Below are 20,896 nucleotides of genomic sequence, written 5' to 3' on the forward strand. Positions count from 1 at the left end.
CTGTGATTAAATTTGAGCTTTACCTTTAATAAAGGTAATCGATATGCCCAGGTTATACTTTTAAATGGAAGGAAGGGAAAGAATGGAAAAGACTGAAAGGAAACATTGAAGTCCAGGACTCCAATGGAGAGCAAACATATAGCTGGACTCTCCCCACTGCCCTGTCCTTCTCTCATCAATGTGGATTGTGCCTGAGCTGACAATGTCATAAATGCTTGCAGTTTGGTTAAAATGAAGCTCTCAGCTTCAGAGCAAATGCACATCCACGAACTCCACAATTGAGTAATTATCCACCCTGAAGGACAAATGGAGCACATTTTACATCAAGTGAACAGGTGTACATTGTAGAATCACTGTCACCAATGAATGTGTCTCCAGAATAAAAGAGGACAGTCAAGCTCTCTGATCAGTTCTATACCGTGCTCAGTACACAACACTGTAAATACTGCACAGATTAAGCTGAAACAAGGTAACATGTTTACCTATAGAGAAGCTGGCATTGTTACCCTTAGAGAAGTGAAAGTTAAGGAGAGATTTAACAGAAGTGCTCAAATTTTGAGGGGTTTGATGGGGTAAATAGGGAGGACCTATTTCCACCAGTTTGGGGGAGGGTGGTAATCAGTAACCAGAGGATACAAATTCAAGTAATTGGCAAAAGAACAAGAGGGGGGGATTGAGGAAAATTTATGTTATGCCGAATTCCTATGATTTTGAACGCACTATTTGTTTTATTCTTCCATGGGATGTGGGCGTCGCTGGCAAGGCAACCATTTGTTGCCCATCCCTAATTGCCCTTGAACTGAGTGCCTTGCTAGACTTTGCAGGGGGCAGTTGAGTCAACCACATTGATGTGGGTCTGGAGTCACATGTAGGCCAGACCAGGCAGGGATGGCAGATTTCCTTCCGAAAGGTCATTACTGAACCAGATGGGTTTTTACAACAATCAGTGACAATCATCATGGCCACCAGTACCGAATCTTATATATACTAAGACTTATATTCCAGATTTATTAAATGAATTTAAATTCCACCAGCTGAAATGATTTAGATTTGAACCCATGCCCCCAGTGCATCAGCCTGGTCCTCTCGACTACCAGTCCAGTGATATTGCCACCGTCTCCCCACCTGAAAGGTTGGTGGAAGCAGATTCAATAGTAACTTTCAAAGGTGACGGGATACATACTTCAAAAAAAAAAATTGCAGCCCTACCAGGAAAGAGTAGGGGAGTGGAATTAATTGGATCTGTGTGAATTTGAGATATTTTACTTCCCTCCGCCTGTCACCCCACACATATACACGGTACTTACTCATCATTCGTCCTCGCCCTTTAGTCAGTGCAAGATTTATTTCACATTTGCTGGTCCCTCCACAAAAACAGCTCCCCAGTTGTCCCCAAACTGAGACTGGGAACTCCCCTATGTGGGGAACTGGGGAACGTTTGAGGTGAATTCAAGTACTGTGTCTGCTTCACTAAAACTGCTCTGACGGGCATTGTTTCCTTGTTTGATCATTACCCTTTAATATCACTAACCACCCCATACATTTCGCATCACAAATCCTCTCAGTAGTAGCCCCACCCCCCCACCCCCAAACAGAATCAGCCACAAATTATAACTTGCTACTTAATGTCATCCTCACCTGTTGACTTACATACAAGGGGTGCGATTTCATCCAGTGGGTGCAGCATGCTGAACATAGTAGGTAGTGGCTCCCTGCAACCAGTTACACAGCAATGGTTAGCAACTTTGGCACAGTGCCATTTAGCATAACATCCCCCATTGCAAAGAAGATCGTTCAAGAAATTTAAGAGCGAGTTTGATCAGACAATGAAGTAAGTTTTGCCCTGCCTTGAATCTTCCAACCTCGCCACAACCTGTGAACTGAGTCATTAGTGATGTCATGAGGCTATGCCTCTTTATTTTTTGAAAATATTACTTTTCATCTTTCAACTGACTAGAAATTTTGCAATTTGAAATGAAATAGAACAAATTACTTAAAAATGCAAAGCCACCTTCCCAGTGAAGGTGAAAAAGCAACCAAGATACCCTCAGGAGGATGTGACAAGAGAGACATTTCCTATAGTTCAGTGACTCAGCTGTTCCCCCTAGTTGAAGGGTCAGTCACTTGTGTTCAAGTTCAAGGTGAGGGGCAGGAGGTTTAGGGGGGATGTGAGGAAAAGCTTTTTTACCCAGAGGGTGGTGACGGTCTGGAATGCGCTGCCTTGGGAGGGTGGTGGAGGCGGGTAGCCTCACATCCTTTAAAATGTACCTGGATGAGCACTTGGCACGTCATAATATTCAAGGCTATGGGCCAAGTGCTGGTAAATGGGATTAGGTAGGTAGGTCAGGTGTTTCTCATGTGTCGGTGCAGACTCAATGGGCCGAAGAGCCTCTTCTGCACTGTGTGATTCTGTGACTCATCGAAACTCGTCAATGGCTGCCACAGGCAGCTCCACCCAAAACCCCTTGGAAATACACAATGGGTGAAGTGTAACAGGCTGGGCTGCAGCTACTGCAGAGAGTTTGCAAGTGACACTGGCGATGTCAAGGAAGTTTTCAGCAGGGGAAATAAGCTGAAAAGCTGTGCTTTCTGCCTCTCTCTCTTTTGGAACAAATATATTAACTGGTTCGGAATTCAGCTTTACTAGAAATCTACCAGTGAACCAAGATTACATAATAATTGCAACATCCTCTACATCTGGTCACATCCACAAAACCCGCTAATCCAAAACAGCCGCAATGTTTTAAAATCTATGCCTCAAAGACAATCAAAGGACACTTGACTGCATTTTTTTTTATTGGACTCTAACTTCCCTTATTTCTCGTACCTGTGTGTGTGCGATGTTGAATTTTTATTTGTTTTTCTCGGGTTTAGTGGTTGATAAATTTGCTCTCTCTTTAACTCAAGAAAGCGTTGTTTGACTGACTCCTTATTGTTCACTGTATAAACAGTTAAATACATTTGGATTTGAAAAGGCATCTACTCGTGAAAAAAAAAACTTAAACCTTTGTTGCAACCAGCCGAGAAGGTTGAAGAAAGCAGAGCCAGTTCACTCCTCCTCACTTGGTCATAATGCTGAAAGATGGATCAAGTTAAACACAGCAATGGCACAGTGGTGCAACAGTGAGCTGCACAAACAAAGCGAGTTGCTGGTGTGTGCCGACTTCTCAGTTCAGAGGGCAGAGAAGGAGTCCAAGAAATTAACTAAGATCCCCATTCCCTATCCAGTGATCACCACCCGAACCTCCACCCCTACCCGCACCCCCACCAGCTCTTTGATGGCAAGTACATGGAAACATAAACCAGGCAAAGGCAGACAGGTCATTCCTATGGGTGAATTTCTCTCTGGTCAAACAGCTTACTGACACTCACCATCTGTCCACAACAGTAGAATAAGACCATAAGAGCAGAAGTAGGTCATTCGCCCGATCAAGTCTGCTCCACCATTCAATAAGATCGTGGCTGATCTGATAATCCTCAACTCCACTTTCCTGCCTTTTCCCCCGTAACCCTTGATTCCCTTACTAATTAAAAATATCTATCTTAGCCTTGAATATACTTAAAAACCCAGCCTCTCCAGCCCTCTGCGGTAAAGAATTCCACAGATTCACTAACCTCAGAGAAGGTACTCTGAGATTATGCCCCCTGGTCTAAGGCTCTCCACCAGGGGATATGCCCCCTGGTCCTAGGCTCTCCACAAGGGGAAACAACCTCTCAGCATCTGCCCTGTCAAGCCCCCTAAAAATCTTATGTTTCAATAAGGTTGCCTCTCATTCAACTAAATTCCAATGATTACAGGCCCAATCAACTCAACCTATACTCATAAGAAAATCCCTCCATCCCCAGGATCAACCTAGTGAACATTCTCTCGACCGCCTCCAATGCCAGTATATCTTTCCTTAGATAAAGGGACCCAAACTGTTCAGAGTATTCTAGGTGTGGCCTAGCTAGTGCCTTGTATAGTTTTAGCAAGACTTCCCTATTTTTATACTCCATTCCCTTTGAAATAAAGGCCAACATTCTATTTGCCTTACCTGTTACCTGCTGAACTTGTATGTTAGCTTTTTGTGATTCATGTATGAGGGCCCCCAAATCCCTCTGTGCTGCAGCTTTCCCCATTTACATAATACTCAGCTCCTCTATTCTTCCTGTCAAAGTGCATAACCTCTCACTTTCCCACATTATCCTCCATCTGCCACCTTTTTCCCCACTCACTTAACCTGTCTATATCCCTCCGTAGACTCTTTGTGTCATCCTCACCACTTGCCTTCCCACTTATTTTTGTGTCATCCACAAACTTGGCAATAGTACATTCATTTCCCTCATCCAAGCCATTAATATATATTGTAAATAATTGTGGCCTCAGCACAGATCCCTGTGGCACACCACTAGTTACAGATTGCCATCCTGAAAATGGCCCCCATATCCCAACTCTCTGTCTTATATTAGTTAGCCAATGTTCTATCCATGCTAATATACTACCCCAACACCATGGGCTCTTATCTTATTAAGTAGCCTTATGTGTGGTACCTTATCAAACGCCTTTTGGAAATCCAAATATATTACATCCACTGGTTCCCCTTTATCTATCTTGCTTGTTGCCTCCTCAAAGAATTCTAATAAATTTGTCAGGCATGATTTCCTCTTCATTATGCCATACTGACTCTGCTTGATTAGATTATGCATTTCTAAATGCTCTGCTATTACATCCTTTATAATAAACTCCAACATTTTCCCAATCATAGATGTTGAGCTAACTGGCCTATAGTTACCTGTTTTTTGTCTCCCTCCCTTTTTGAATAAGGGCGCTACATTGGCAGTTTTCCAATCCTCTGGGATTTTTCCAGGACCTAAGGACTCTTGGAAGATTACTGCCAGTACATCCACCATCTCTGCAGCTAATTCTTTTAATATCCTAGGATGCAACCCATCAGGTCCAGGTGACTTATCAGCCTTTAGCCCCATTACTTTCCCTAGTACTTTTTCTCTAGTGATAGTTATTGTATTTATTTCCTCTCCCCCTTTTGCCCCATGATTATTTAGTATTGTTGGTATGCTATTCGTGTCTTCTACCATGAAGACTGGGCAACCTGGAAGTGCCTTAACAGACTTAGGACTGGTGTAGGTTGTTCAAAGGTGTCACTAAGCAAATGGGGATATACAACCTGCCTGACAACTTGTGAATGTGGAACTGAGCCACAGACTATGCAACATCTCCTGCAATGTCTATCGCTAGAGGAACCTTGCACTGTTGCAGATCTTGCCGAATTCAACAACAAGGCGCAAAAATGTGTCCAGTTCCGGCTGGGCCATGTATAGACTGTCCGTGGACACGATAAGAAGACCATGAAGACTGTTGCAAAGTATTTATTCAACTCCTCTGCCTGGTTCCTGATTCCCCATTATTATTTCCCCAGCCTCATTCTCTGAGGGACCTAGATTGACTTTGGCCTCTCTCTTCCTTTTTATATATATTTAAAGAAGCTCTTACTGTCCATTTTTACTTTACTTGCTAGTTTATCCTCAAAGTTTAATTTCTCCCTCTTCATTTTTTTTTTTGGTCATCTTCTGTTGATTTTTTAAACTTTCCTAATCCTCTGGTTTACCACTAATCTTTGCCACATTCTATGTTTTTTTCACTTTGATACTATCCTTAACTTTCTTGGTTAACCATGGTCGGTTTATCCCCTTCCTACAATCCTTCTTCCTCACCAGCATATATCTTTGCTGTGAATCATGAACCATTTTCTTAAACATCTGTCATTGTTCATCAACTGTCTTTTCTGCTAAACTCCTTTCCCAGTCCACTCCAGCCAACTCTGCCCTCATTCATTTGTAATTACCCTTATTTAAGTTTAGCGCATTTTGGAAAATTAAATGCACCAATGGCATAAAATTGTAAGTCAGCTTGTGTTAAACTGGATCGCATAATGTAGTCCATTAGAAAGCAAAATAGGTGACTAGAGGTGAGTGAAGAAAGTAAAATTTGAATCACAAACCACATTTAAATTGTGAGCTTGTTTCCCTTACATAGATCAGTTTTTTGGGCTTACAAACAGAGCACCTCATAGCAAAACTGACTGAGAAACTTCTTCCTTACTCAAAATATAGCCAGCGCCCTTCCCTACACACCCTTCCCCAAACTCAATCGCTACAGCGCTCAATTGATGTTATCAATGGATAGGTCCAAATTAAGACTGTATCTTCCAACTAACTAAAAGAAATGGTAAAGTGGCAGCATTGGCATTCTTCAAAAATGTGATCAAATAGGATGAAAGGTCCTTCTTCATCAAAATCTATCTTATGAAAACTGAACAAAGTCAAACTACAAGAGCAGTAAACTTACAAGAGCAACTTAAACAGAATTAATCTCAGGCACAAGTGTATGTCTTTTAGTTGCCTACCTCAGAGGACTTAAAGGTACTTCTTGCACAGGGTTATTGCGCTCAAAAATTAACCCATATTTGGTTGCCCAAACATCTGCAACCTAAAAGGAGATAGGAAAATATTATTTAAACAACTTATTTACAAAGCAAAGTGGTGTATTTTAAGCCAAGTTTCAGAAAGAGCTTTGATCCAGTTTGCTTCAATAGCATTAAACCATGAGCCAACATTTACAAAACTATAGCAGTGGTTTCTTTTCTTGCTGAGATAGTCCCAACTTGTTAAATATCGTCGCCATTTCCTTTCAGCCTAGTCATTTAAGAGGGAAAGACCTTATGTTCGTATAGCTTTTTAATCATATCACTCAACGTCCCAAAATACTTCATTTAAAACAAAATTACTTTGAAGTGCAGTCACTTGAACTGTATCTTAATTGGGTATTTAATTGTATTCTGGTGGTGGGCATTAATTGGGGACTCACCTGTGCTCAAAGGAGCACGCTGAAACTGTAGTTGTTGGGTTGGAGCTGTACGACATATAACATGTGTCTCTGTGAATAAAAGCTTGCAAATGTTTCAAGACTCGGCTCCAGTTCTATCCTTTATCATCTTGCTATCTGAGTTGTAACAGTTATTGTTGATAGCTAGCTGAATGTTACAGTCAGAGAAATCACACAAACAGCAATGCAACGAATGACCGGTTAACCGATATTTCGCGATGCTGGTCGAGGCCAGAACCTTGGCCAAAAAACGTTTAAGAACAGAAGCTATCACCTGAAAAGGTAATGGGGCAATGTAGTCCTTCCCATCCACGGTGTGTACATTCACACAGGATCTCTGTACAATACACACGCACTTCTCTGTCTTCTCTTGAGCTGAAAGAGCAAGAGCTTTATCACAGTTCATGAGTTGAGAGAGCAAACAGGCCCACAGCAATGGGAATCAACAACAAAAGTCAAGTGTAACTTTAACCATTACCACGACAATGTTGCTTGGAAGTATTTAGGTTGACCATGGATTGCAGCAGCTCAACGTGGTGGCTCTCTACCACCTTCTCCAGGACAATTAAGGACTGGCAATAAATGCTGGCCTTGCCAGCAATGCCCATACCCCATGAATGAATAAATGTTTTGCTTGGCCTCTCAGGTGTATGACAGATGGCCAACAACAGGTCACAGACATTCCCAAGTGATCTACATAAGTGGGGTCCAATACAGAATGTGCACACTCCCTGGAGGGACACAGTCTACTTACCCAGGGCCAGGAAATTAAAATGTGGGTTGTCAAGGGCACGGATTTGGGATATTTAAGCAAGATGAAAAGTGCAGCCAAAACCAAGTAAGCTCACCAAGCAGGTACTCCACTAGTCCAGCTAAGGCCCATGTACTCATGAGGCAGTGAATTACAGGTTATCTGGAACCAAGCAGAAAGAACTCCAGAACCCAGTGACATGTTTACCCTCCTGAAACCATCAGTGCACAGGGATTATGAAAGTCTCAACAAAAAGAGATGAAGGAAAAAGCTCAGAGGCTGTATTTTCTGTTCGAAGTACTCCCATCAATATTGATCTAGAAAAAAGGCTTCGCAGACCCACACCATTTTGAGCCTCCTTCTATCCAGGTTCATTATGATGCAGCAAGTGTCTCCATTCATAATAATGGGGAGCTGATCAGCAACTATCCTAGCCCAGGATCAGCTGCTTAGGCCCAACAACAACTTGCATTTATATAGTACCTTTAGCATAGCAAAACATCAAGGTGCTTCACAGGAACAGTACAAAACATAATTTGATATATTAGGATAGTGACCAAAAGCTTGGCTGGAGAGGTAGGTTTTAAGGAGCACGTTAAAAGTAGAGAGGTGGAGAAGCAAAGAGGCCCTGTTGCGTTCTCATGGGCAATAAATGAAGAGACACTCACATCTTGAGAATGAATACAGAATAAAAACTTAGGAAACTCAAAATGACAAGCCACTCCGAAGCCTGATTATCAAGGATATTTCATCAGTGGGGGAGGCAGTGGCATAGTGGTATTGTCACTGGACTGGTATTCCAGAGACCCAGGATAATGCTCTGGGGACCCAGGTTCAAATCCCACCATGGCAAATAGTGAAATATGAATTCAATGAAAATCTGGAATTAAAAGTCTGATGATGACCATGAAACACCCATCTGGTTCACTAATGTCCTTTAGAGAAGGAAATCTGCCATCCTTCCCTGGTCTGGCCTACATGTGACTCCAGGCCACATGTGCTTAACTCTTAACTGACCTCTGAACAAGGGGTCAAGGAAATTAGGGATAGGCAATAAACGCTGGTCTAGCCAGAGACGCCCACATCCCATGAACGAATATTTCAGATATTCAGGCTGAACACTGAATAGAGACAGAACATGTGTTGCAACAGTGTTAGAAAAAAGTTTTTGAATTTTACAAGCAATTACCTTCATAACAGCTAACTATTAGAAATATGCCCATTCTCTAATTTTCTCCCAGCAAGCAATGCATCAGAAGGCAGGAGAGTGGAGAAAGTTAGCAAGAAAATATATTTTTTTTCTTTTCTTCTAAACAGAATTGCAATGTTGAGTGAAAACTTACCTTCCATGCATTCGGTCTTGTCCTGTGGAATGCTGAAATCACACCATAGTGCCTAAAATCAAGATAAAAAAAGATATCGTCAGTTAACTATTCATGATTGAGTTTTGGTTTTCCCCTAATTAGTTTACTTTGAAAACCACATTATTTAATGCAAATACACTGCCCAGTTCAGAACACTAGCAGTCTGCCATGGCACAGCTCATGGGGAGTTGGATGATGCAATAGGGATGCTGGCAAGCAACTGTGATAGAAAAAAAATGTTGGAGGAATTAAATGTGATGCATGAAGAAGGTGTTTACTATAAGTGACACTTTTGATACACTGCTAATCCATCGCCTGCAACAATGCACACAGGGTGAGGGTCAAAAGCAATGTTTGAGGCTGGTGGACCACTGGCCTAGAATGTATAGGTAGCCAGTATTCATTCTTCCTGTCCCTATTAAGAGCCAAATGTGTAACTGGTGTTAAATTGTAAACCAGATGAACTGCCCATTCACCTCAGTGTGGGTTTAGAATGGTCTGCCTTGTTTGTCCTTATAACATCCCGCACAAGAAAGCAGATTGAGTGAAGTTTTTTTTTTATAGAAGTTTTGCATGATTCAGACACCTAGTAAATCCAAGCATTTGTAGCTCCTGTGGCTACAGTAATTCTGATTATTGTTAATTGTCAGTGCATACTTAAGACCTAGTAAAAACCAATTTATTCATAATCTCGAGCAGTGGCAAGCATGTCAGGGCCCAGGACAGCACGCGGAGGAGATTTACTAGAATGGTTTCAGGGGTGAGAGACTTGCAGACTGGAAAGGCTGGGGTTGTTCTCAGAGCAGAGGAGATTTAGCAGAGGTGTTTGAAAGTATTAAGAGTTTTGATAGGGTAACCAAGAACAAGAGTTTCCATTGGCAGATAAATCTGTGTTCATCTGGCTGCCGACCTAAGACAATTAACCAAAGAAAAGAGCGGGTTGTCTTATGAGGAAAGGTTAAAAAGACTGGGCTTGTTTCCACTGGAGTTGAGAAGAGTGAGGGGTGATTTGATTGAAATATACAAGATCCTGAAATGTTTCAGCAAAGTGGACGTGGAAATGATGTTTCCTCTGGTGGGTGAATCCAGAACTAGGGGCGGCACTGTTTTAAAATTAGGGGTTGTCCTTTTAGGACAGAGATGAGGAGAAATTTTTTTCTCTCTGAGGGTTGTGCGACTTTGGATGTTAGGGAGAAATGAGAGAAAGAGGCATGTTCCAGAATCAGCAGGCTAGCATGACTCTCACTACTAGCTCAGAAACTACTGAGTGCAGCCAAGCACACGACTAACACTATTGATACAGGTGGGGGAAGCTGCCAATTGGAAGGACTCGTGTCTGGCTTCCCCTTGGAATTGGGGATATGCCTGGCAAGTTCAGGGCCCAGGTTTGGAGGCTGCCCAACACACCCTACTGGCTCATCCACCAGCCATGAGAGGCATCAACACAAACATGACAGGTGCACGGAATTCCCTCTGCACCACTCCAAACACAGGGCCCAACAAGCTGTCTTCATACCTTCAATCTTCACTGCTTCCAGCAAAAATAGCAATAATTCCTCCCACACATCCCATGCAGTCAAGGTGCACAGCGAGTTAATTATTCATGTAGTGAAAAGTACTCTCAAAAGTACACAACAAACTAATAGAATTCAATGTGAATGGAACTTTAATCACACAATGGCTTCAAGTTTAGGAATGCACAGTTGTATCTATTATGTTTGAATATAAACCCATAACTGCTCCATAAAATCTGAATGTAGATTAAGGTCCCAATAGTTAAAACATGGGGGGATCAAAAGCATGTCCTCTTATTTACTATAAGTGTTAAAGGCGCTATAAGCAAGGGCATGGGAGATCCACGAGCAATATTTTGAACATAGTGGCAGTGCATCAAAACCCCAAATAGCAAACCCCATATTTCACTAACAGCCGATGTAACTTCCTGTAGCATACTTGAAACTGGAGCCAGAATATCTGCAACTTCTCAATCGACTTCCCCACAAAGGAAGCCAGGGCTCTAATCTGCAGCCCGACCTCTGCTTGATCTCAGCATTCATTCATTTAGTCTGAAGCTGACAGACACTGTGCACCTTGAGAGAGATGCACACCCACACAATTGCACCAGAATAAGAAGTCTGCATGACAGGAAATAATGCTTTTGTCCTTGTAAACTGTTCACTTAGTGGTGCAGGAAATTGACGACTGTATAATTATAAAATATAAATAATTTCCTTCAAAAACATTTTCACATTTAAAGCAGGATACATGAGAAGGCTATTCAGCTCCTCGGGTCTGCTCTACCAATTCAATTAAATCACAGCTCATCTGCATCTCCACTTCATGTACCCACTTTGATCTGTATCCCTTGATATCCTGCACCAACAAACAGACTTGAAAGCTCCGATTGTCTGAGCATGGACAGTATCTCAGGGAAGAGAATTCCAGGTTTCTACAATCTATTGGGATTATAGAGTGACAAGTCCCCAGGATCTGATGGCCTACATCCAGGGTCTTAAAGGAAGTGGCAGCAGAGATAGTGGATGCATTGGCTATAAAATTCCAAAATTCCCTGGATTCTGGAAGATTCCCATGGATTGGAAAAATGCTAATATAACGCCCTTATTCAAGAAGGGGGAGAGGCAGAAAGTAGGAAACTATAGACCAGCTAGTTTAACGTCTGTCGTTGGGAAATTGTTGGAATCCATTATTAAGGAAGCAGTAATGGGGCATTTGGAAAGCCAAAATGCAATCCATCAGTCAGCATGGTTTTATGAAGGGTAAATCGTCTTTGACTAATTTGCTAGAGTTCTTTGAAGATGTGGTAAGCAAAGTGGATAATGGTGATCCTGTAGATGTAGTATATCTGGACTTCCAGAAGGCCTTTGATAAGGTGCCGCACAAAAGATTAATACACAAGATAAGATCACACGGAGTTAGGGGTAATATATTAGCTTGGATAGAGGATTGGCTAACCAACAGAAAGCAGAGAGTCGGGATAAATGGGTCTTTTTCTGGATGGCAAGCTGTAACTAGTGGGGTGCCACAGGGTTCGGTCCTTGGGCCCCAACTATTTACAATCTATATTAATGACTTGAATTCAGGGATAGAAGGTACTATAGCTAAATTTGCAGGTGACATCAAAATAGGTGGGAAAGTAAGTTGGCAATGAAGAAATAAGAAATTTACAAATGGATATGGACAGGTTAGGTGAATGGGCCAAAATTTGGCAGATGGGGTTTAATGTGGATAAGTGTGAGGTTATCCATTTTGGTCAGAAGAATAAAAACGCGGCTTATTATTTAAATGGAAACTTCAGAATGCTTCAGTGCAGAGGGATCTGGGTGTCCTCATGCATGAAGCACTGAAAGCTAGCATGTAGGTACAGCAGGTAATAAGGAAGGCAAAGGGAATTTTGGCATTTATTGCTAAAGGAATAGAGTATAAAAATAGGGAAGTGTTGTTGCAACTGTAAAAGGCATTGGAGAGACCGCACCTGGAGTACTGTGCACAGTTTTGGTCTCCTTACTTCAGGAAGTGTAGTTGCATTGGAGGCAGTTCAGAGGAGGTTCATTAGATTGATTCCAGAGATGCAGGGCTTGTCTTATGAGGAGAGATTGAGCAGTTTAGGCCTTGAATCTGTGGAATTCACTACCTCAGAGTGCAGTGGATGCCGAGACGCTGAATAAATTTAAGGAGGAAATAGACAGATTTTTAATTAGTCACAGGTTGAAAGGTTATGTGGAGAGGGCGGGAAATTGGAGTTGAGGCCGAAATGAGATCAGCCATGATTGTATTGAATGGCAGGGCAGGCTCGAGGGGCTGAATTGCCTACTCCTAGTTCTTATGTTATGATCTTAAATTGTCTACTTGTATTTCCTACCTGCCTAATTTAATTTGGAGAACTGCTTTCTTTTATCCTTCCATGGGATGCGGGTATCGCTGGCAAGGCCAGCATTCATTGCCCATCCCTGATTTCCGTCGAGAGTCTTGCTCGGCCATTTCAGAGGGGAGTCAAGAGTCAACCACATTGCTGTGGATCTGGGGTCACATGTAGGCCAGGCTAGGTAAGGATGGTAGAATTTCTTCCCTAAAGAACATTCGTGAACCAGGTGGGTTTGATAATAGTTGGCATGGTAACCATTACTGAGGCCAGCTTTATATTCCAGATTTATTAAATGAATTTAAATTCCGCCAGCTGCCATGGTGGGATTTGAACCTGACCCCAGATCATTACCCTGGTCTTCTGGATAGAGCTGGGCAGGAAGGGAGTTTAAGGGTGAAAAACAACATCCCAGGTTAGCATACTGACAGTAATAAATTCATTACATAAGAAGGGTGACAGAGGAGTGAAAGTACTCCAGAACTATTGGTTTACTTATTTTTTTTAAGGAAAATTGGTCAAGTCATAAAATTGGTCAAGCCTATCAAGTCCAGGCACCTTAATGAAAGGATGCGAAGAAATCTGCAGTTTTCAGATATGGACTTCCTTTAAATTGTTCCCAGGCTGTGGACTGCAGCACTGGCTAGGGCACATTTATTCTCCACCCCTAACTATACCAAGAAGGTATAGTTGGAGGCCTTCTCCCTGAACTGCTGCAGTCTTCTGACGCTGTTAGGCAAGGGTTTCCAGGATTTATTGCAGCAGCAACTAAAATGCCAATGCTTACCTCCGATTCAGGGGGGTGAGAGTTAGAGTGGAACTAGGAGGTGCTGCACATTCTCTGACAGAAGAGGGAGCTACTGTTGAGATTAGCTTGCTGAGCTGCAACCTGAACATGGCACATATTACAGCTACAGCTACGCTGGTGGTGGAGTGGGTGGACATCCAGTGCAGAACACACCTTCATGGCAAGACTGAAATGAGTGACTGGAGATGCTAGGGGTCAATGTTCCAGAAGGGTTACAGAGTTTTAAAGATGGTTTATGAAGCAACAAAAGTGAATTGTTAGGACTGAAGGAAAAATATCACTGTGGTTGAAGTGTCAAAGCTGCACCCAGTATGAGGCTAGGGGTCATTCTAAAATTACCTTTTTCAATTCTGTTCAGAGCACCCCAATTACACAAAATGTTCAGCACAGAAACAGGCCATTCAACCTGAAATGCTAGTGTTCATGATCCTCCCACCTCCTTTTCACGTAACAGTTTCAACATAGCCTTCTATTCCTTTCCTCCTTTTGTTTATCTAGCTTCCTCTTAAATGTATTTGGTCTCAACTGCTCCTTGTGGTAGTGTGTTCCACATTGTAAGTTAGTTAGAATGTGTTAGAATCAACTCCAATTCAAACAGGGTATTTGGACAGGGTGGCTGAATAATAGTCTTGCAGGTACTGCAAAACCATACACCACAGTATTTCAACACAGGTAAACTCAAATTCTAACCCAATGCATACCATCAGCAGCAGCGTGCACCATTTAAGACAAGAATGTTTCAGGAAAATGAGCCGAAAGAGAACATGGTTTTGCACAATTCTATTTATGCAGAGGTACTACTGGAACAGTTTCCTCGAGCATTTCAAAGTTACAAATAGGCACTATCTTAGCTGTAAATGACAATACACAGGGATATGATCTTTTCCAATGTGGCCAGGGAACAAACACACATTTAAAAGCAAGGTTATGTCATATGGGTTTATGAAAATGTGGTAAACCATTGTCTTGCCTGCAGGACAGGGCTGTCCACTGTGAATGCCTTATAAACTGAAGAAGCATGGCTTTTACTTCCTCTGCTCCAGATGACCATGTTACCAGCCACATACAGCTCTTCATCATAGTCCAGCTCTTCACCAATGTCACAAGAGCCTTTCCTTAGATGCCAACTCTCCTGCAACAAGACAAGTAACGTCAGCCTTCACCAGAATCATACTCACACAAAAAGACAATTTCCCCTTTGAGCAACATGAATAGCATTTCTAAATCAAACTGGTAATGCTAGGAATTAGGTCAAGTCACTAGGTGCTACACAATTAGACTTCAAAAGATCTTTAAATTTAAATAATGCATCAGTACTTTGCAAAGAAACAAGGGAACTTTAAATACTTTAGCAAGAGATTATTTATATTGGATTAAAGAATTACTACAAGCTTTTCTGATAATTCAGAGGAGCTGAGATATAAAAAGTTGGAGAGTCCTCATAGAAGAAAAGTTAAACAAGTTTTTATATAGCTCTGTATGTTCCAGAAATTCATAAACTTGTTACCAAGCTTTTGACAAAAACATGCTACACTCAAGCATGATATGAGTACTTATTTTTATTTTCAAATACCTTTCAGCATCAAGAGGGACTAGCTAAGTGAAAACCCAAAAGTGGGAGGGGAAAAGTGCTCATCCTTTTTGCTTTCAATACTAATCCTAAATTTATGTTCCTCGTTACTGATTCACTAACCAGTAGAAATAATTCTTCATTATTTACAACTTACATTTATATAGTGTCTTTAATATAGTTAAATATCCCAAGGTTCTTTGCAGAAGTGTTATCAAACAAAACTTAACTCTAAGCTACACAAGGAGGTATTTGGACAGATAAGACGATAAGACATAGGAGCAGAAATTAGGCCATTCAGCCCATTGAGTCTGCTTTCAATCATGGCTGATAAGTTTTTCAACCCCATTCTCCCGCCTTCTCCCCGTAACCTTTGATCCCCTTACCAATCAAGAACCTATCTATCTCCGTCTTAAATACACTCAATGACCTGGCCTCCACAGCCTTCTGTGGCAATGAATTCCATAGATTCACCACTCTCTGGCTAAAGAAGTTTTTCCTCATCTCTGTTCTAAAAGGTCTTCCCTTTACTCTGAGGCTGTGCCCTCGGGTCCTAGTCTCTCCTACTAATGGAAACATCTTCCCCACATCCACTCTATTCAGGCCTTTCAGTATTCTGTAAGTTTCAATCAGATCCCCGCTCATCCTTCTAAACTCCATTGAGTAGACCCAGAGTCCTCAAGCGTTCCTCATATGTTAAGCCTTTCATTCCTGGAATCGTTCTTGTGAACCTCCTCTGGACCCTCTCCAGGGCCAGAACATCCTTCCTGAGATACGGGGCCCAAAATTGCTCACAATATTCTAAACGTGGTCTGACCAGAGCCTTATAAAGCCTCAGCAGCACATCCCTGCTTTAATATTCTAGTCCTCTCGAAATAAATGCCAACATTGTATTTGCCTTCCTAACTACCGACTCAACCTGCAAGTTAACCTTAAGAGAATCCTGGACTAGGACTCCCAAGTCCCTTTACACTCCAGATTTCTGAATTCTCTCCCCATTTAGAAAATAGTCTATGCCTCTATTCTTCCTACCAAAGTGCACGACCTCACACTTCCCCACGTTATATTCCATCTGCCACTTCTTTGCCCATTCTCCTAACCTGTCCAAATGCTTCTGCAGCCTCCCCGCCTCCTCAATACTACCTGTTCCTCCACCTATCTTTGTATCATCTGCAAACTTAGCCAGGATCCCTCAGTTCCTTCATCTGGATCATTAATGTATAAAGTGAAAAGTTGTGGTCCCAACACTGACCCCTGTGGAACTCCACTAGTCACCGGCCGCTATCCTGAGAAGGACCCCCTTATCCCCACTCTCAGCCTCCTGCCAGACAGCCAATCTTCTATCCATGCTAGTACCTTGCCTCTAATACCATGGGCTCTTATCTTACTGAGCAACCTCCTGTGTGACACCTTGTCAAAGGCCTTCTGGAAGTCCAAGTAGATAACATCCATTGGCTCTCCTTTGTCTAACCTACTCGTTACCTCCTCAAAGAATTCTAACAGATTTGTCAGGCATGACCTCCCCTTGATGAAACCATGTTGACTTTGCCCTATTTTATCATGCACTTCCAAGTGTTCCGAAATCTCATCCTTAATAAGGACTCTAAAATCTGACCAAAAGCTTGGCCAAAGAGGTGGGTTTTAGTGATCATCTTAAAGGAGGGGAGTGTTAGAGAGGGAAGAAAGGGCTTAGGAGGGAATTTCAGAGTCTAGACAGCTGAAGGCTGCCAATGATGCAGCAATTAAAGTACCTGACGTGCAACAGGTTAGAATTGGAAGAATGAAGAGATGGATCATAATAAGAATTAGGGAGGAGCAGGAGGAAGCCACTCAGCCCATCAAGCCTGCTCCACCATTCAATAAGATCATGGCTGATCTGATTGTGGCTTTAACGCCACTTTTTCGCCTGTCCCCCATCATTTCAGTGAGTTTAGGGCTGGAGGAGATTACAGAGATGTGGGAGGGGCAAGTGATTTGAAAATAAAGATAATTTTTAAAATCAAGGCTTTGCCACTCAGGCAATCTAACAGTGATGTGTGAACTGGACTCTGCAAGTTTGGACGAGTTCAGGGTTCGGAAGGATGGAAGGTGGGAGACTAGCGAGGAGAGGGCTGGAATAGTTGAGTCTTGAGGTAACAAAGGTACAGATGAAAGCTTTAGTAGCAGCTGAGACGGGGTGAAGTCAGGTGACGGTACGGAAGTGAAAGCAGGCAATCTTGTTAATGGCATGTGGTCAGAAGCTCAGCTCGTGGTCAAATATGACACCAAAGTTGTAAACAGCCAAGTTCAATCACAGACAGTTTCAAGGGAGAGGGGTGGAGTCGGTAACTAGAGAGCAGAGTTTGTAGCGAGGACCAAAAACAACAGCTTCAGTCTTTCCACCATTGAATCAGAGGAATTTTCTGCTCATCCTGTACTGGATGTCGAATAGACAGTCTGATAATTTAGTGACAGTGGCCAGGTCCAGAGAGATAGTGGTGACGTAAAGCTGGGTGTTGCCAGTATTCACATGGAACCTGACATTGTGTCTTCAGATGATGTCGCCAAAGTCAGCATGTAGGTGAGAAATAGTTGGGGGCCAAGGATAGATCGTTGGAAGACGACAGAGGTAACGGTGCAAGAGAAGGAAGAGAAGCTATTACAGATGATTCTCTGGCTCTAACCGGTCAGATAAGAAAGGAACCAGATGAGAGCATTCCTACCCAGCTGGGTGAATGAGGAGAGGCATATGAGGAGGATGTGTGGTCAACTCTTTGATATCTTTTAAAAATTTTAAATCCTTCTTTTACATCCTCCCCTCAGACTTCGCTGCTCCAGTAAACACATCCTAGTTTTTCAAAGTTTCTCCCTGGTATCATCCCAGTAGCATTGAAGCCTTCAGGCACGTAAGCCATGGATCAATGGCAGCACTCTCGCTTCAGAGTCAGAAAATTGTGAGTTCAAAATGTAGACCGCACTTCAGCGCAGTACTGAGGGAGTGCTGAACCATCCAAGGTCCTATCGGCCAGATGATACATTAAACGTAGGCACTCTCTCAGGTGCACACAAAGGATCCCACGATCTGAGAACAGCAGGGCCGTTTTCTCTGACGTCCTGGCCAATACATATCCTTCAACCAACGTCGCTAAAACAGCAATTATTAAACTAGTCATTATTATGGAATCTTACTGTGTGCACGTTTGCTGCTGCAATTGCTACATGGCAAGTGGGACTGCAATGGCTGTAAGGTGCTTTGGAACACAGGTTACGAATGGTGCTATATAAATGCAAGTTCTTTTTGTTACAAATCTCTTTTTCCAATATCCTTTCAATAATCCCAAAACCTCCATGCACAAATCCAACTGAGGCTTCACCCATGCCTTGTACAGATTCAAAATCACATCCTTATACAGTATCCCTCACTGGGGAAGATGTTATGCTCTAATTTTAGGCACTGCTCATTACTTCTAATAAGGCTTCCAATCCTGTACCTTCTGTTTCTCATGGATCGTAACTTCCCTCAGTGATCCCACCAATCCCGCATCGCCATCGGAGGACCACAGTTCTGAAGCAGGCTGCAGCTGCCGAAGCTGAAGATTCGTGGCATTAGGGTGGCGCCTGCAGTGGTCACGGCCAAAAGGAACAAACTCCTGCATTTCCCCTGCTGCAATCATCGTTACCCTCTCTTCACAGACGTTCGACATGGGTTCCAGATATCAGCATTATTTCTGCTTGAAGAAAGCCCAAAATTCAACATATGCTCTCTACGGGTGACAAAGTAGTTCAAGGGAGGAAAGGGGGGGGCACGTGCGAGGGGGAGGAAAGGGGGTGGGGGCGTGCGTGAGGGGAGAAAGGGGGTGGGGGTGGGCGCGAGGGGAGAAAGGGGGTGGGGGCGTGCGTGAGGGGAGAAAGGGGGTGGGGGTGCGCGCGAGGGGAGAAAGGGGGTGGGGGCGCGCACGAGGGGGAGCAAGGGGGTGGGGGCGCACGCGAAGGGAAAAAGGGGGTGGGGGCGCGCGCGAGGGGAGAAAGAGGGTGGGGGCGCGCGCGAGGGGAGAAAAAGGGTGGGGGCGCGCGCGAGGGGAGAAAGGGGGTGGGGGCGCACGTGCGAGGGGGTGGGGGCGCGCGCGCGAGGGGGAGGAGGGGGTGGGGGCACGCACGTGAGAGGGAGGGGGTGCGCGCGAGAGTGAGGAAGGGGGTGGGGGTACGCGCGCGAGGGGAGAAAGGGGGTGGGGGTACGCGCGAGGAAGGGAGTGGGGGCGCGCGCGCGAGGGGAGAAGGGGGGTGGGGGCGTGTGCGCGAGGGGGAGGAAGGGGGTGGGGCGCGTGCGTGAGGGGGAGGAAGGGGGTGGGGGTACGCGCGCGAGGGGAGAAAGGGGGTTGGGGCGCGTGCGCGAGGGGGAGCAAGGCGATGGGGGCGCGCGCGCGAGGGGGAGGAAGGGGCTGGGGGTGCGCGCGAGGGGGAGGAAGGGGGTGGGGGTGCGCGCGAGGGGGAGGAAGGGGGTGGGGGCGCGCGCGCGATGGGGAGGAAGGGGGTGGGGGCGCGCGCGCGATGGGGAGGAAGGGGCTGGGGGTGCGCGCGAGGGGGAGGAAGGGGGTGGGGGGCGCGCGCGCGAGGGGGAACATGTCCGTGGACTCTGGATGATGGGAGGCGGGATCGTTATGTTCCAACAATTGTGATTATGAAAGACGATCAGACCAACCTGTTAAAATAACAAGTGAAACTTCTAACGACGGTTTCTCTGCGACCATCCGCTGCTGAAATTCTAAACCCGGAACTTTAATTTTTACTCCAAATCGGCGCCAAAACCAAAATTCACTTGAAGTCCGTATTGCAGATTCAGATGGGCGCCGCCATCTTGGGCTCCCATCAGTCACCGCGCTATGTGCGCGCAAGCGCAATCGGCCCCGGAGGAAACAAAGTAATGCACTTCCTCCTTCGCGATTGGCCAACCTGACTCATTGTTACCTGTGCAGATTCCTCCCTCAATAGGAATCGACGTGACTCCACGACTGGGCAGCACTTGCCAAACAATCCTGAGTATGCTAATCCCTACACTAAAAAATATTTAAGATAATCAATCAAGCTCAGAACGTGGCTCATGTGCACTTGCGAGAAGCAGCATATATTCAGACGCAGGGACCTGTTCTTTGCAAAAAGGAATATGTTCAAGCTTTGCATCTTTTTTGAATTACCTGGAAGCTTGGGGTGCCTCTCGTTCCCTGTTGCTTTCTCCATTGCAACACCTCAGCCAATCAGAGTCAACTTGCCAACCAATCAGCACTCCTTTTCTCCTGTATATATTGTTTTGAGCATTTGAAATTTGGCATTCTTGCATTTGTCCTGATGAGTGCCAGACAAAAAGCTTTGACGACATGTTTCCCATTTCATCAGTAGTCTTGACAGCATTCTTGGCTTTGCCACTGAACAGTGGAGAGCTTAGTAATCATGTTTTGACAAACACTGCAAATTGTTTGTAAGTGAATTGTGGACCTTTATCCATTAATAGGATGTCTGGTAGGCTTAATCTCACAAATGTTTGCTTCAGGTCTCTCAGAAAGCTGCATGAGCAACTGCTCCAAGAACCAAGACTAACTGCTTCAATAAAGTCACTGTCATAGTCACCCATGATGAGCAGGGTCTGGCCATGGAACTTACAAAGGT

General features: G+C 44.0%; 1 protein-coding gene across 4 annotated transcripts in view; it reads right to left on the minus strand.

Moving 5' to 3' along the window:
- anapc1 (anaphase promoting complex subunit 1) overlaps positions 1–20,107 on the minus strand; it is a 222,829-nt gene extending 202,722 nt beyond the window's left edge. For 2 of the 4 annotated variants that reach the window (XM_078542651.1, XM_078542649.1), the window contains exons 1-7: positions 19,935–20,107; positions 18,727–18,963; positions 14,657–14,818; positions 8,978–9,029; positions 7,158–7,258; positions 6,405–6,487; positions 1,639–1,712 (exon numbers count right to left, since the gene is read on the minus strand). In XM_078542651.1, coding sequence (XP_078398777.1) covers positions 1,639–1,712; positions 6,405–6,487; positions 7,158–7,258; positions 8,978–9,029; positions 14,657–14,818; positions 18,727–18,939 — 685 coding nt within the window. In that variant the 5' untranslated portion in view covers positions 18,940–18,963; positions 19,935–20,107. Of the gene's footprint in view, positions 1–1,638; positions 1,713–6,404; positions 6,488–7,157; positions 7,259–8,977; positions 9,030–14,656; positions 14,819–18,726; positions 18,967–19,934 lie in introns of those variants that run through there. The other 2 variants (XM_078542650.1, XM_078542652.1) reach the window with 2 other exon arrangements.
- Positions 20,108–20,896: the final 789 nt, after the last annotated feature.

Source organism: Cetorhinus maximus, chromosome 5 (assembly GCF_964194155.1).
Source record: "Cetorhinus maximus chromosome 5, sCetMax3.hap1.1, whole genome shotgun sequence".
Classification (NCBI taxonomy): Eukaryota; Metazoa; Chordata; class Chondrichthyes; order Lamniformes; family Cetorhinidae; genus Cetorhinus; species Cetorhinus maximus.